Below are 15,004 nucleotides of genomic sequence, written 5' to 3'. Positions count from 1 at the left end.
CAATACAGTTTTAGGGTACAAAATATTTTTTTTCTTAATCTTTGGTCTTAAACTTTTCTAAAAATGTATACTTTGCCACGGTTTGGAATTAAATCTTAGCCATGAAAAAATGGTGTGTTTTCGTTTGTACCCCCGCCTCAAGTCAAAAGTTTTAGATAGAATACTACTGGCCTACCACTGAAACAACTGTTACATCACATTTCACATATGCATTAGGTAAAATTCGCTAACATGACAAGATTCACGGTGCAAAAACAAGATGTGGGTTAGTTAGTGGGTGCACGTGAGCGGGCGGGCAAACGAGAGGCACAGGACATTATTGTCTTAAGGACGGTGCCTACTAAATACATAGGTTTTTGCGCCAGGTTAGGACCACGCGGAAAAAGTAGATTTTTGCAAGGGCTATTGGAATCCACAGAGAAAATGGGGTAGCCACGCATTTTTTCGAGATAATTAGCCTTGAAGTTCAACAAAAATGCTGACGTCAGCATTTTTCTGAAAAAAATGGGAAAATGATATTTCTTCACAGATTTCCCTAGAATTCGCCTTTACATACAAAAAAAAGCAAACAAATATATAAAGATCTTAAAACTGCATGGTAAATGGTAACATAAAAACCATTTTTGATATGTTTTTAATAACAAAATCGTTGCAACAGTGCTGTTAGTGCCTCTGACAGCATTCCTCTAGTTCAGCTAAAATACAGTCTAAATACCTTTTGCTCACAACCAGAAACTAATCATGTGTTGAATAGGCTTGCCACTTCCATTTCATAACATAAAATGAAGGGGTGACCACGTGTTTTTTAAAGTTATTGATCTTTTTTGAAAACTTTTACGGTGCCCGTTACATTTGTTCTTGTCACCTCCCCAGTAAGTAAATCATTTGTCTATCTCATACTTATTTTGTGCGCGCACTACGTACGCCATCTGCAGGTACATGGTTACAGTTGGATTTCGGTATAATTTTCGACAGATAACAGCTAGTTTTTCAGCTGGAATCCGTTAACAGTTAGTGCTTAGCAATATGCTGCTATTCTGGTGTTCCTGGTTTAAGTACAGGTTCATTAAACTTGATTTGGTCACAGTAGGAAAATTTTGCTTTCATTTCAGTCGTGTACTTGGTAACGTAGTTGATTGCGTCAATGTCAACCCCAGCGTGCGCGTGGCACTTAATCCATAAAATGGGGTGATTACATCAACACACGCCTTTTTGATGAGATCCTCCTAAAAATACTGGTTGCCCTCAGTGCAACTTGACATATTCTCCGGTTCGCTGCATTCGACAATGTCACTGATTATTTACAAGCAAAGATTAAGGACAAAAGACTTAATATCCCATATGGACCTTATTCCCAAGGTAATGCCCTCAAGTTATTTTTAGGAGTGGTACCCAATTCTTCCGCGGATAATGTTACCGCGCGCGTTGGGCGGATGTTTTCGTGGAGAATCAAATTGGGCTGTTCACGCGAGCAAACTCCGCGTCACAGGATTGGCTGATCTAGACTCCCCTGGAATTTCTAAAATCCGGAGAAATCTAAAAATAGTTTGAGAGGGATACCTTAAGAATAAGGACGGTGTGTAGATAAGCTGTCTCACTCCTCATCTTATCTCGTAATTTACAATTTGTTGACTTTTATCACACCCCTGCTGATGATTTATGTAGTTTGAAAAGAAACTGTGGTCAATTGTGCTTGAAGTTGTATTTGAAGGAAAAATGTGACGGAGCTGTTATTTTTTTTTCATTTAAAACCTTTGTACAGTGGGCCTTGGTGACTCGCGTGATTTCATGGCCATTGTCCTGTATGGTGGATTCATCCGTGTCGTCATATCATTAGGAGACCAGCCTTTGACATTAACAGTTGCACGTGGCCCTCGACTGGATGATGGTGACTGGCATCACGTCGAAGTGCGCCAGGAGCTGAAGGTATTAACATACACTTTAATTTCCGTGGTCGTGACGTGTCGTGACATCGACCTCATCATCTTCTAACTCACTACAATCGTACATAACTCAATAAACAAGTCAGAACTAGAAGCTAACAAAATATTTCAAATAACGGCATAAAATAAATCACTTCAGCACCGCTGTGGCAATTAGGGACACTGAAAATGAAGAAACAAAAAGTGTAAATAGAATTAAAACTTGTTTAAAAAGAACAAGTTGTTGTTTAAAACTGGTCGGAGGCTAACCAATTGGCTATTTTCAAGACGAAGACGACCTGAATTCGGGACCACCTAACACAAATCCATCTAGTGGCAGGGAAGAGAATTTGAACCCGGGACCTCCGGATTACAAATCCAGCGCTTTGATCACTAGGCCACGCAGCCTCCGCTTTTTGTGCCAAGCGCGGGGAAACGCGTCTAAGCAAAGCCACGATTTGGTGTAGGTTTTGCTTCTGATTGGTTAACCAAGCAACGTGATCACAAATGACTGTTATAAATGATTCTTATAAGAAGTACACACATATATAAACGGTACGTGTACTGATATATATTTCAAAGTTTAAGTCTCTAGAGGAAACCCGTATTAAACGCCTTGTTTCAACAGGCCACGTTCGATATATCAATATTCTGCCATGGTCACGAGGCTTTCAGGACAAACTTCTACATTTGGTGGTGTTTCCTTTGTTTCCAAGTCTCTTTTGGGAATTGTGAGACAAAAGAAACTTGAAAAATTTCCAATTTTGACCCGAAAGCCTCGGATCCATGTTAGAATATTGGTATATCGAACGTGGCCCATTAGGAGGTCATGTATCCTAAGAAAAGGCATGGATTGTAGATTGATAACGGGTCCGTTTAAACTAGCATTATGGTCCTAATACAAGAGGATCCAACTACTGTGAAAGGGAAAACTTCGTCCCAGAATCGTAACTAAACGTTTTTTTGTTTTACAGACTATTACGGTAACAGTTGACTACTGCAGGAACGCACGCATGATACAACTAGGTGATGAGCTGGTGGAAGATGAAAGCGAGTGCAAGATTTCAGGAAACATCAGAGGAACAAGCTAGTAAGTATCTATTACAGTCCAGCCAGTGATCCGTTCTAAATTCACCATACACATCACTGTCATTTTATAACAAATTTGAGGCAAAGTTCACACCACACCAGAGGAATTTAAGAACGTAGCTTTTATTTTCTTTTGGTTAGGCCTACCGTTCACACTAACCTGCCATGAAAACGGTGCTATTCAAAAACGCTCTTCAAACCGGAGGAATTTGAAAACGCCGGCTTCTCGTTGTCGTGAGACAGAAAACATTTTGAAACCGGAGCTTTTCGAAAACGATGTCGTCCCGATAATCATGTGATATCGCTTCCCGAGTTTTCCTCAAACACAAATCCAAAATGACCGAGGATGTTGCTTTTTTTAAATTCCTCCAGCGTATTGGGGACGGTCCCTTAAATTTAAGGTGCAGCTTAAAGTATATGTATAAGAAACTAACAACATGAAAGATATTCGATGTGATAAATACAATGGTGATGAATTATAAGTTCGGCCCCACGGTGGTTAGTAATTGTATTTCGTTTGTCGCGAGCGCTGATTTCTGTTTCGCAAACGGTCGATGCCATTTCCCATCATTGGTAACCAATGCAAGCCTTTCAGAATGGACGATGCCATATCTGCTTTAGTTTACAACAACAACAATAAACATTTATTACTTATCTGCGCTTTTTCTATAAAAATAGTCAAAAGCGCATTACAATTAGATAAATTCTTACAAATTGCAAATTGAGAATTAAAACTACCAACGCATCCTGAAATTTAAGACCTAAAATCCTATAATATATTCGAGGATTGGACTTACAATAAAATCTTAACAAAAGGCCTTAGAGAACAAATGAGACTTAACTAAACGCTTAAAAGTGTTAACGTTCGTAGCTTGCCTCATTGGCCCTCATTGACAAGGGAAGGCTTGGACAAGGTAGAAACTGAAAACTGTAAAATTTGTTGATAGAGCAAAAGGCACTCACCAAATGCTTAATTGTTCATATTCACACTGGTTTGCTTGCGGTTAGCTTTTATTTGATGGTTGGGACAAATCTGTCATTAATATTTAAGAAAGTCACGTTTTACAGTTAAATTTGCGGAGACTTGGCGGGTCAACCTGGTAGTGTAGTGGTAAAAGAGGGATGTTAGGCAACAGAGGTTCCGTGTTCGATACTGAGTGCTTACTTACAAATTTTCTTTTTTCTTTAATTTAGTAGAGAAAAATTCGTTGGTAGTAAAAAAATTTATAAGTGCGGCGAAAATGGCATCGAACGTTTACGAAAAGGACAGCTGCGTCGCGAGCATGATACAAAGTTTTCTCCTTGGCGTGAGTAGGATGACGGCCTCCCGCACATTGGTAAGACGCTAAAACTCTGAGCGAGAGAAGACTCGTGACGGCTAGATAAACCTTGTGCGGCTGTATATCCCAGGTTGCCACTAGTGTCCTGAAGCTCAGCGCGTACAGAGTCAGAGAAGTGTGAGAAGGGCCATGGATTCTACTCCTTTCAGAGAATTTTTTCTTTTCCCATAGTTTGTGTCTGAATACAGTTAGAGAGAAAGATACCGCTAAATTTTCATGATTGAATTCGACGCATTAATGTTTTTCCTGCAGTTACCTGAACAGTCTCTGGCCACTACAGATCGGAGGTGTCGAGAATCCACAAATTAAGTATCCGGAACTTAACTACACGGGCTTCACTGGCTGCATACGAAAGATTTCAAACAACAAGCTTATGTACGATCTCAAAGATCCACTGAAGGTTGTAAATTCTCCCGAGGGCTGCACAAAAGCGCGCTGTCCGAATTGTAACAACAAAGGGTACTGCGAGCCGTACTTGAAGAAAGCAAGTGTTTGTGTTTGTGATGTTGGATTCTCCGGCACAAATTGTGCGACAAGTAAGCATGCGCAGTAGAGACCCAGACACACTATACAACACTGTGCACGATGTACCACGTAATATTGCTTGCACCGTATATACGTTCACGCCTAGAACCGTTGTTGAGCAGATCATGTATTGTTTATCCTAACCGCTTCGCTGAAGGAGTATGTAATTGCTTTCAAAGTCTGCAATATCGTGAGCGACCACTGTAGCTGTGTGCACCACTTCTTTGTTTTTAAATGACGCAATCACGACGTCGACGCCGGGTAAATGAAAACCTAATTTAAATCTACTTACCATTTTGTTAGCTTCTCTAATCTTTTGAGAGAAGTACAGTGAGAGAAAATTTTCTTGTCCAAGAATAAGATATTGCGGCTCCTTCAAAGGCTGAAAATTTACTGACGATAAACGAGCTGCATTCAATAAAATGAGAAACCAGAATTTAATTTTTAAAAAAAACAGAAATCATTGTTGACAACTTATGAAACACATTTTAACGAAATAACCGTGAGGACATTAACAGATACTTTGTCTTTTTACTAACATTTACTATGCTCTCTTCCTGACAACATCTGCCATGTTGCCTTCCTGTGTAGCCACTAATTCAAAGTGTTTCTTTTGCTTAACTTCATACAGAGGCGATTGGAAATTTCTATTTAGAAAATAGCTACTCTCAGTACGAGGACACATCGTTGACGTCATCAACATCATCATCGTCATCATCATCGTCATCATCATCATCATCGTCATCGTCATCATCGTCATCGTCATCATCGTCCTCGTCCTCGTCCTCGTCCTCGTCTTCGTCTTCGTCTTCGTCTTCGTCTTCGTCTTCGTCTTCATCGACTTCGTCGAGAAGAAGACGTGAAATTGCAGAACCGCCTAAACCAATAACAAGTAAATACTTTACTCTAATCGCGCTCAAGGTCACAGCCAAACCTTCCGTCAATGACAGTCTTCTATTCCTGATCACCAACAGATTTGGAACGGAATTCGTCAGGGTTGGCGTAAGTTACACCAATTAATTTAAACAGTGAAATATGATATTATCCCAGTATTGGAAAAGAAAATTATACAATTTGGATTGGCAAGAATCAGGATTTTAAGGACTTTCAAAGGGAGTCTGATGTCAAATATGTCTTGTAAAATCAAACTTAACAACACTTCATTAGAAACGAAAGTTCCTACTTCAGAGAGAATTTTATTAGTTTCATTACAGTCTGGCCCTTTCAATCTACTATGAAACCGTCCAATCGCAAATTTATGTTTTAATTTTTTATGCTGGTTTGTACGAAGTAATACATGACCCCATGCAAGGACTTATAATTTCCCACCTCTTGGATAATCAAGTCCGGGCATCTGTCATCCAAAGTAAATCGGTGACGCGCGATTAATCAAAAGTTACAGAAATCCACATGCATGCTTTTGATTTCTCTTCCAGATATTCAAACAAATACTGCGTTGCGTGATCAGATTGGCGGGCAGGACGAAAATACTTTCGCTTCCTGATGTAAACATCACCGATAACAAACCCCACATAGTCAAGGTGGAACGGATGGGTAACACTGCCACATTACAGGTCGATTATGCGGGTAAAGTGCAGGGTAGCACAGGTGGCAGCAATCATCTGATAGATAATGGCGGTGGAGCTTTGTTTTCTGGAGGACTGAGAAAGCTAACAGCTCTAAAGGTGCTGCAGGCGATCGTGAAAAGCAATGGTAAAGCAATCGTGCAAACGGCAAACGGGAGCCTTATCTCAACGTTTTCTTCGTTCGTGGGTTCTTTGTCCGGAGTGAGTTTGATAACGATCAACAACAAAGGCGATGTTTCCGTTACGAAGCTCAAAAACGCAACTCTCATTCGCCAGTATCTGAAGCATACCATTCGATCCGTTTATAATTCAAGTTCCCAGAAAATTGTCATTGGAAGCGCGGGAGTTAGTGTGACCGAGGTACGCCTTAGCAACACAAGTCATCAAAGCGTTCAGCAGGTCTTACAGCGAAGAAACCAGCAAAATGCAAAGGGAGCAGCCGGCGCTGGGAACGCGGCTGCTATTGGCACGAACGCCGTGGTCAGTGGCGGGAAAATCAGTTCCGTAGGCAACTACGGTTCAAAAATAGAGTTGAAACAAACGACCGCAGGAGAGAAAAACCAAACTGAAGAAGGTGTGGATGAATCTTATGCAGGTGAGATGTATTCTTTTCTACACTTCAGGGCATTTTAGGGCCTTCTAGTAAGTCAAAATTTCAACTAACCAGTGAGGAGTGTTCGCTGAATCTCGTTACATTAAAAGTAAAAAAAAGAAAACTGATCCTCGCGACAAGCAGAAGAGATTGAAACAGAGTTAAATTTATGAGCAGACACATGAAGATATTTGCTCAGTCATATTCAAAAATTTTCATAGTTTCGAAGATCATTTTGCCGTTGAGTACTTATCATAGAAAGTCTTAATTTTTGGGGAGTGGGGATTGCGCGGTGGTGAGAGCACTCACCTTCCACCAATGTGGCCCGGTGTCATATGTAGGTTGAGTTTGTTGTTGGTTCTCGCCCTGCTCCGAAGGTATTTCTCTGGGTTCTGCGGTTTTACTCCCTCTGCAATAACCAACATCTCCAAATTCCAATTCTACCAGGATAGAAGACCTGCATGAAAACCAGCTAGGGCTGATGTGGCTTCCTCTACAAACATTGTAATTTATTTTTATTTGTCTTTTTAATTCCAGGCTGTATCCCACAAAATCGACTCAATGGCATGGATCTTGATCAGGAAAAAAGCCCAGTAAAGGTCCAGCGTCAGAATGTCGTGTTTGGATGTCCGTGTGGAAAAGGAGACTGTGCTAACAATGGAAGCTGTGTGGTCAATGTCACTACACCACTTGTTAACGTATGCAAGTGTGTTGGAACTTGGGGTGGACTTCGATGCGAAAAGGATGAAAAAATTCCGATCAAGGGAGCCGCCCCACGTGAGTATTTCTAATATTCTAAACGAAGGCTAGAACGCAGGTAAAAACCGATGAACGAATTGACGGAAGCAGGTAAACACGGATGCACGGAGGCACGGACGAACTAGCAGAGGACAATCGAAAGACTTGCAAAGGAACCATTGAGTGAACGAGTGAAGGGACGGACGGGCGAACAAAACAATGAACAAACGGACGGAAGGGCAGCCGGGCAAACAAACAAACGAACGAACAAACGGAGAAGAGAAATAAAGAACGAACCTGCGAGCTAGCGAACTAACGAAGCAACAAAACAACTAACAAAAGAACAAACCAGTGAGCCAACGAATACGCCACATTCGTATTCTCGGTATTGGACTGGAACTAGCGTGCAACCGAGGCTAATGCGGAGAATCATTTCAAATGCAAATGACATTCATCTCTTTTTAATAACATTGCTCGCATGAGTCTCCATTACAGGCTAGTTCCAGTCTAATACCGAGAATACGAGTATGGTCTATCAACATGCGAATATACGGATGAACGAATGAACGAGTAAACCTGCTCGAAAACGTGCGAACGAACGAATTGCACGCACGAGCTACACGAGTGGCACAAACGGTATCGCTAAAACTCTCGTTACGATTAATTTGACCCCAGTTTACGAAAATATAGCCTGTGCACATTTACCAGATTTTTTTTAGGGTAGGGGCGGATGTAAACAGGCTGCGAAAAGGCTGAAAGTGCAGTAAATGTTTGTATCTTTTGAGTCTGTTCATAAAGGTATGAGGCGACTTAAAGAGAACCCATGAGTTTGAAAATAATTTGAATACCCGTTACCTGATAATAAGAGAACATTGTTGGAAATCATAAACTTATGGCTTTTGATATACGTCTGGGAAAAAGAATTCTATGTTAACAATAACTCCAATAACTTGCAAGTGAATACATGAAAGACCAATCATGTCTTCATATGTAATAACTTAGAGGAGATGCTTTGGAAATTATCACATTTGTTTGTTCCTGTGCATGGCTGTACCATTTGTGCATCATTTGCAGGAAAACTCTTATGTGAGGATTTCAGTAGTAGTCTAGCTCAACAGGGTCCCACCATGGGGCATTGACCACGCCCTGCAGGTTTCAAAATGTTAAATGCCAAACAAATGCATCAGAGATTAAGAGATACGGATTCATTGAAAGAGATTCCTTTACAAGGATAGTATCAGTATCAGTTACAGAAGATAACAGATGAATAGTTTTTGAGACAACTAGAGGGTCAATTATGTTCAAATGTTCAAATTTTGTTGTTTATAGTGGTAAACGAGCTAAGGTACATCTAGCTTGTTCAAAGGCATGCAACTTAAACTGAAAGAAACATATATTTCAAATCAACGCTAATAGGTTTAAAAATACCAACTGGCGGGAGGCAAACTAGTTGGCTATTTACAAGCATAACCGAGGAATTGAGCTAGGGTTCACCGCGAAACAGCTCCAGCTAAGTGGTCACGAGGGACTTGAACCCGCGACCTCCGCATTTCAAGTTCGGCGCCCTAATCACTCGGCCAAGCTGCTTCCTCGTAGCATTATTTTTTTGCATTATTAATTATTTTTCATTGCTTCAGCCGATGACGTACCGAAGCAAAAATGGAACTGGCCCGCCATTCTTGCTTTTCTTCTGATCCTACTCATCCTCCTGATTCTGCTGGCGCTGTATCTGCTCTGTCGGAATTGCAAAAGGGGCAAGGCAGACGCTGTGGATGCGGCGACAGGGCCTGCCAAGGCCGCAGTGGCACCATCTGGGCACGGTACCGTCAGATCGTATTCTGATCAGGGAGCTGGGGAAGCGGACAACAGCGACTACGATATGCGTCATCTGATGAAGTATATGTACACCGAAAGGATAGTGGGAGCAGTGGATCTAGAGCACGGCCATGAACACGCCAATATTAGGTCCTACAAGGACCCGGGTGTCCGTGGAACTGACAATCACCAGTTTGATCTCACGCATTTGATGACCCACACGTAAGTAACTCTTTTGAAAAACGTAAAGCGTTCGTAAAGGAGGTCAGTCACGGTATTTTGAGTTATTTTGGCCACATACAAAATTACCTTTAAATGCTAGAAAACCTGAAAATAACAGTTTAATAAGATGGAAAAACACCGAAGACATAATGATAAACCATAAAGGAACAAGGATGGCTAAGGATGGAGAAGATTAACACGGATTACAAACGACGAATTTCAAAAATTGAGGCTAAACTTTTCAATGTGCGCAAACGTGACTGAGCCCTTTTAATGTATTTAACCACTTTCGATTCGGGAACGCGATGCGAAACAGACATAACTCGCATGAGAAAAGGTCGCTTAGATATAAACCTCCATCACTAAAAGTGCAATCGTACAAATGCTCCATCTAAAAGATCTTTCCTTACAGCATCGTTTGTCCCCGAAGCCCCTTCTTTTTTCCTCTCTCCTTTCTTTCTTTTACAAGTCACCAGTTACGTAAATTAAACATTTCATTTAATTTCTGTTACACGACAATTACTTTGTAAAGTATCCTATAAGCTGTGAGGAATCAACATGGCGGGTGTGGAGATGATTGCTCACTGTAAAAAAATGAACTCGTTTTTCTTGTAGACATCACGTCACCTCAGGGAGCGGGAGCCACAGTCAGGTGGGAACAAGCAATCCAGGCTTCCACGGTTCAACGACCGTGGTGACGTCATACTTACACACGACGATCGTGAACCATGTGAGGCACGCCGACAGCAATCTGTCGTTGTCTCGTGACGAGGTGCGCTCGTTCGAAGACGAAGGAATGGACTCGGACGTGGATGACCTGAGCGAGATAGGGAGTGGAGACGACGGGGACTGGGACAGACAGGATGAAGATAATTGGAACAGACGGTTTATAACACTCACCCGCCAATGATTTCTAAAATCAAACGGTTTAGTTTGACAAGAAAATGACGCAACGCAAACACTGAAAATGACAAATATATTTTATTGATTAGCACATACCAACAGTAGGTAAGGCACACGATTGTATTGTCGAGACTAACTTACAATTTCTTTAATCAAATCCTTAATGTCGAATCGAATTTTCTCGATCTACCGGCTTACTAAAAGGTGATCTGCGAGCAGGCTCACCTTTGAGTCACGCGCGTGAGCGGCGAAGAGCAAAGCGATCAGGAACGATCAGGAGACAGGCTAACTAAAAGGCAGCGTCAATTTTGTTATCGATAAACACTGATTTTATGAGTTCGTTGTAGATCAATGAAAACTTTTTCCCTGAACTGGGAAATTGCTTACGCTATACACGTGACATCATTCTGGTTGTATTGTTTGACCAGTATGCTGCCTCGCCTCAGGCTCCAATCTCATTCCTCGAGTCTTCGTTCTTTAACGAATACGAGCGACTCTCGAGAGTCCAGTTACAGACTCGATTTTGATAGGTTAATTTTAAAAACAATGGAAATGAGTGAAAATAAAACACCAGCGTCTCGATTGAACCGCGTGTTTTTGTCATCTAGTCATGCGAAATTCAACCGGAAGTCCTACATTTTCGGACTTCAATTCGGATGTTTCCAGGGTCGCTCGTTTTCCGTCCGCAGGTCAAGATGAACGAAGACTCAGGATGCGAGGTTATCTCAGGCCCAACCTAAAACAGATCCAGCCGCCTTGGTCTAGCCCTTTGTGGCGCACAAGGAGACGGAGAACTCTTAGCGTGGAGTTAACTTGTAATACACAGAAATAGCACAGCTTGTAAAATCTGGATGACATCAATGTACGATTAGAATTTTATAAATGCTTCGCTTGGTTTTTACTGCATTAGACGACATCGTCATTCTTCTAGATAGAGTTTGGCCATTGACGATGTTAACATTGTGTAGAAGCATGCCTTTGTTAAATATTTCAATTTCGCTGTACGTCGCCGAGTGCATAGCAATAGTCACAGTGATTGCAATATTGTTTAGAAACTCTTCAGAAAATAAGAATTTTTTACCAGGGAAATCAAAGTTCTCTGCATAGATAAAGCCAAACTAGGGTCTCAAGTCTTTTTGTAACAGATAGAACTGGTTAAACAGTTATCTTCGATGTAACATGTATGCATGTACAGACAGACAAGAAGCTTTTGCCAAATAAATTTCGCGTAAACCGCTTGGACGATGTCGACATTTTTCTTCAACTAAACTCAGTACAGTCATCTGTGTCTACTTTGTCCGGAGTTATCTGAAAATTAAATCTCCTTTTTGGATGCTTTACATTTTTCAGTTCTAAACATTTAACAGTACACCAAGACAGAGGCAGTGGTTACAAGTAGGTATCTGATAGTTACAGTGTCGCGTTAGGAAACTCTTATTCGTTTTCTTCGCGCCAAGTCGGACTCTGTCAGTTATTTTTAAAGAAATAACATTTACAGCTAGAATTTCAGACCGGACTGAAAATGCGCATATAAAACCGAGGGACGAGAAAGTGCGCCACGCTATCAGGCATTTTAGTACAATTCTACAGGTATACCAATGCAAAAGCTGCAATCTGATTGGCTGAACTATTGCACACCTTCGGCCATTAATTTGACGTTTTCTCGTTTCTCCGGTGTATTAGAGGAAGTGTTTGAAATATTGCAGAATAGTTCAACACTGGCCCCAAGAGTGCTAGAGAAAGGAAACTAACATTAGAACAAAATTGAATAGTTCGCTGAACTGAGGAACGCGTGTAAACAGCTTCCAGTCCACTGTAAGAAAAAAGATGGCGACTGGTACATTTACCCATAGTTCTTAGCACACGAAAACTTACACAACGCTCACAAAAACTTACGGAAAAGTTCCCATATTCTCAAATCCAGCATACACCATGTCGTAAGAACAGGGACAAATACTGCAAAAATATGGCTTTCCTTGTACTCTATGAACTGTGTAAGGTTCGCATGGTATTGTGATAAAATGTAGGGCCGCCATGTTTTTGTCCAGCGGGGCCTGATTCCAAACAGAACACAACAATTCAACCCGCGCGCGATTTTGCCAAAGTATGAAGTTTAATACTATCCAATAAGTAGAGATTTGTAATTGAAAATTGTTATTTGAAGGAAATTTGGTTAGAATTGTACTTAAACAAGTATATCAGATTATTTTCTCTCGATTCCTATGAGGGGAAAGTTGATTCTGTTAAGTAAATAAGGCACGTTTGGGAAAGTACTGCGTTTTACGACAGGATCACTGATCTGAGGAATGTAGCGTGTAACATTGACTACTGACATTGATTCATAGTTCAATATTACACGCGACAATCCTTGGATAATAACAGTTACAATATAAATAATGTTATGTCTAGGAGTGATCATAGATTGGGGGATGCGTTTGATATGTTGTGTGGCTGCAGTCTGATGGGGAATGTTATAAACGCTTTGTGCTTCGATGTGCATGAGGTGTTGACTTCTAGAGAGTAACACGGCACGAAAAATCGCCTTTACCGCGCGTCAAATGTGTTGTTAAAGGTTCTGTAAAGGTCGCCTTTGCACGCTTTTGACGATCTGTGACGCGAATCAAAGATCATCTGTGAATAAACCTTTACCACCAAATCAAAGGCGTGAAAGGCCGTTTTTACTCACCTTTGAACGCCTGTGTTTTTAGGGTTAAAGGTGATCCTTTGATACGCCTTTGCACACTGTCAAAGGCGGGTCAAAAGTGTAATCAAATTTGTCTGCGATTCGAGTCAAAGGTTTGCTAAAGACGTGGTCGAAGATGCCTGTGACGCAGGCCAAAGGTTTGTCAAAGGTACTCTGCGCGTCTCGCCCGAACTTCTCGCTCGCGCTCCTCTTTCGCGCTGCGCGACCGTTGATCACGTTTCGCGCGATCCACATCGTATACGCTTTTTTCTGCTTGCTACACTAGCTTTGTAGCTCCGCATACGAAAGATGCAATTAGATCCGTACTCTTGATTTATGTCTGACAAGTTTTGAAGAATATATCAGCTTTAATAAGGTTATTTTGTACCAAACTATTGACAAATGTTAACGGGAAAGCGGCCTGGAAAGGTCATTGCGCCTAATTTTAAGAAAATAAATATGTTCAATTTCATCTCAGTTTCAATTTTTTCTCCGTTTTTATCAAGAGTAAATACCTTCAAGTACCTTACATAAATGTTTTGGGCTTCAGGTTTCAAAAAGCCACGTTACAGGCTTGGTTTCAAACTACACGTAATGAGACTGATCATAAGGAAAACATTGTTCTGTCTATCGTGAAAACAACAGTCAACAAATCTTCCATGGTACAAAGTGCATTTATCTAACATTGAAGTACTATGGCTAAATTCTCAGTTCCTTAAATTTACTAGACCAGACTAGACAATAGGGAAGACAACCGCAAAATTTCAGGAAAGATATAGCAAACTTCGCACAAAAGTCAACTAGTGTATAAGCGTCCTTTCCAGATGGCACGTACAGTCCGTTGCATGGAACTCCTTATGTTTTGACAGTTCTCCTTTTCTGCTTCTTGCACTTGCTCATTCTTGCATTATAAGTGGAATGGAATACAGTGTTTTCCACTTCTTGCTCATCAAAGTGGTTAAACTGCCTTGTTGGGGGTCAATGCCAACTAAATCCCCATGATTTCTAGGGAAGACACATTTTGACAAAGTCTAAGGCGTTGACGAAATTAATCAATGCATCTTCACTGGATAAGTCCATCCTGTCGACCACTGCTTGTCCGCATTTGTCTAAACAGAAGCAAACAGACAAAAACGTTGGAAATGAATATTAAGGGTGAATCTTGGCATTCTATTCCTTAAAGTTTGCCTATAGTTTTTGCTAATATCACATTAATAAAACGTGACCAATCAGATCATTACTCCTCCTCCGAATAGTTTGTGCTTCTGTCAATAGTAGCCTTTTTGTGTATTTCTCTCCACTCTACCCAGAGATTTGGTCACACAGGTATGTCATTAAGAGCCAGTTTAACAAGCTAATTTCACCAGCTGAACAAGGGTTATCCCCAGCTAGAATTTCATAAGAGAACAAAGACTTGGGGTCATTTTAAAAGTGTACAGCTTGGCACAAATAAACAAAAAGCCTAGAGCCAGTTTACCAGTCCATCTGTCTGCCTGTCTCTTAAAGACATCTTACAGACCTCTTACAACAAAGATCTTTTATGGTTGCAGAATAGCAATCTAAAAATCAACAAATCTGACATAAACTGT

General features: G+C 40.9%; 2 protein-coding genes across 2 annotated transcripts in view; both read left to right on the top strand.

Annotated features, from left to right (window-relative positions):
• The window catches only part of LOC145486961 (protocadherin-like protein), a 34,837-nt gene extending 26,149 nt beyond the window's left edge, over positions 1-8,688 (top strand). Inside the window, exons 15-19 of the mRNA XM_081465665.1 lie at positions 1,754-1,926; positions 2,897-3,012; positions 4,604-4,901; positions 5,510-5,872; positions 6,313-8,688. Of these exons, the coding sequence (XP_081321791.1) occupies positions 1,754-1,926; positions 2,897-3,012; positions 4,604-4,901; positions 5,510-5,872; positions 6,313-7,095 (1,733 nt within the window). The 3' untranslated portion in view covers positions 7,096-8,688. The remainder of the gene's footprint in view (positions 1-1,753; positions 1,927-2,896; positions 3,013-4,603; positions 4,902-5,509; positions 5,873-6,312) is intronic.
• Positions 8,689-9,135: 447 nt separating this feature from the next.
• On the top strand, positions 9,136-13,250 carry LOC145486907 (uncharacterized). The gene is made up of 2 exons (XM_081465618.1): positions 9,136-9,829; positions 10,445-13,250. Exons 1-2 carry the CDS (start codon positions 9,672-9,674, stop codon positions 10,737-10,739), a joined length of 453 nt encoding a protein of 150 aa, XP_081321744.1. The 5' UTR covers positions 9,136-9,671; the 3' UTR covers positions 10,740-13,250.
• The last annotated feature ends 1,754 nt before the right edge of the window (positions 13,251-15,004 follow it).

The sequence above is a fragment of the Orbicella franksi genome, chromosome 5 (assembly GCF_964199315.1).
Source record: "Orbicella franksi chromosome 5, jaOrbFran1.1, whole genome shotgun sequence".
In the NCBI taxonomy this organism is placed as follows: Eukaryota; Metazoa; Cnidaria; class Anthozoa; order Scleractinia; family Merulinidae; genus Orbicella; species Orbicella franksi.
This window is presented reverse-complemented; position numbering and strand designations above follow the sequence as displayed.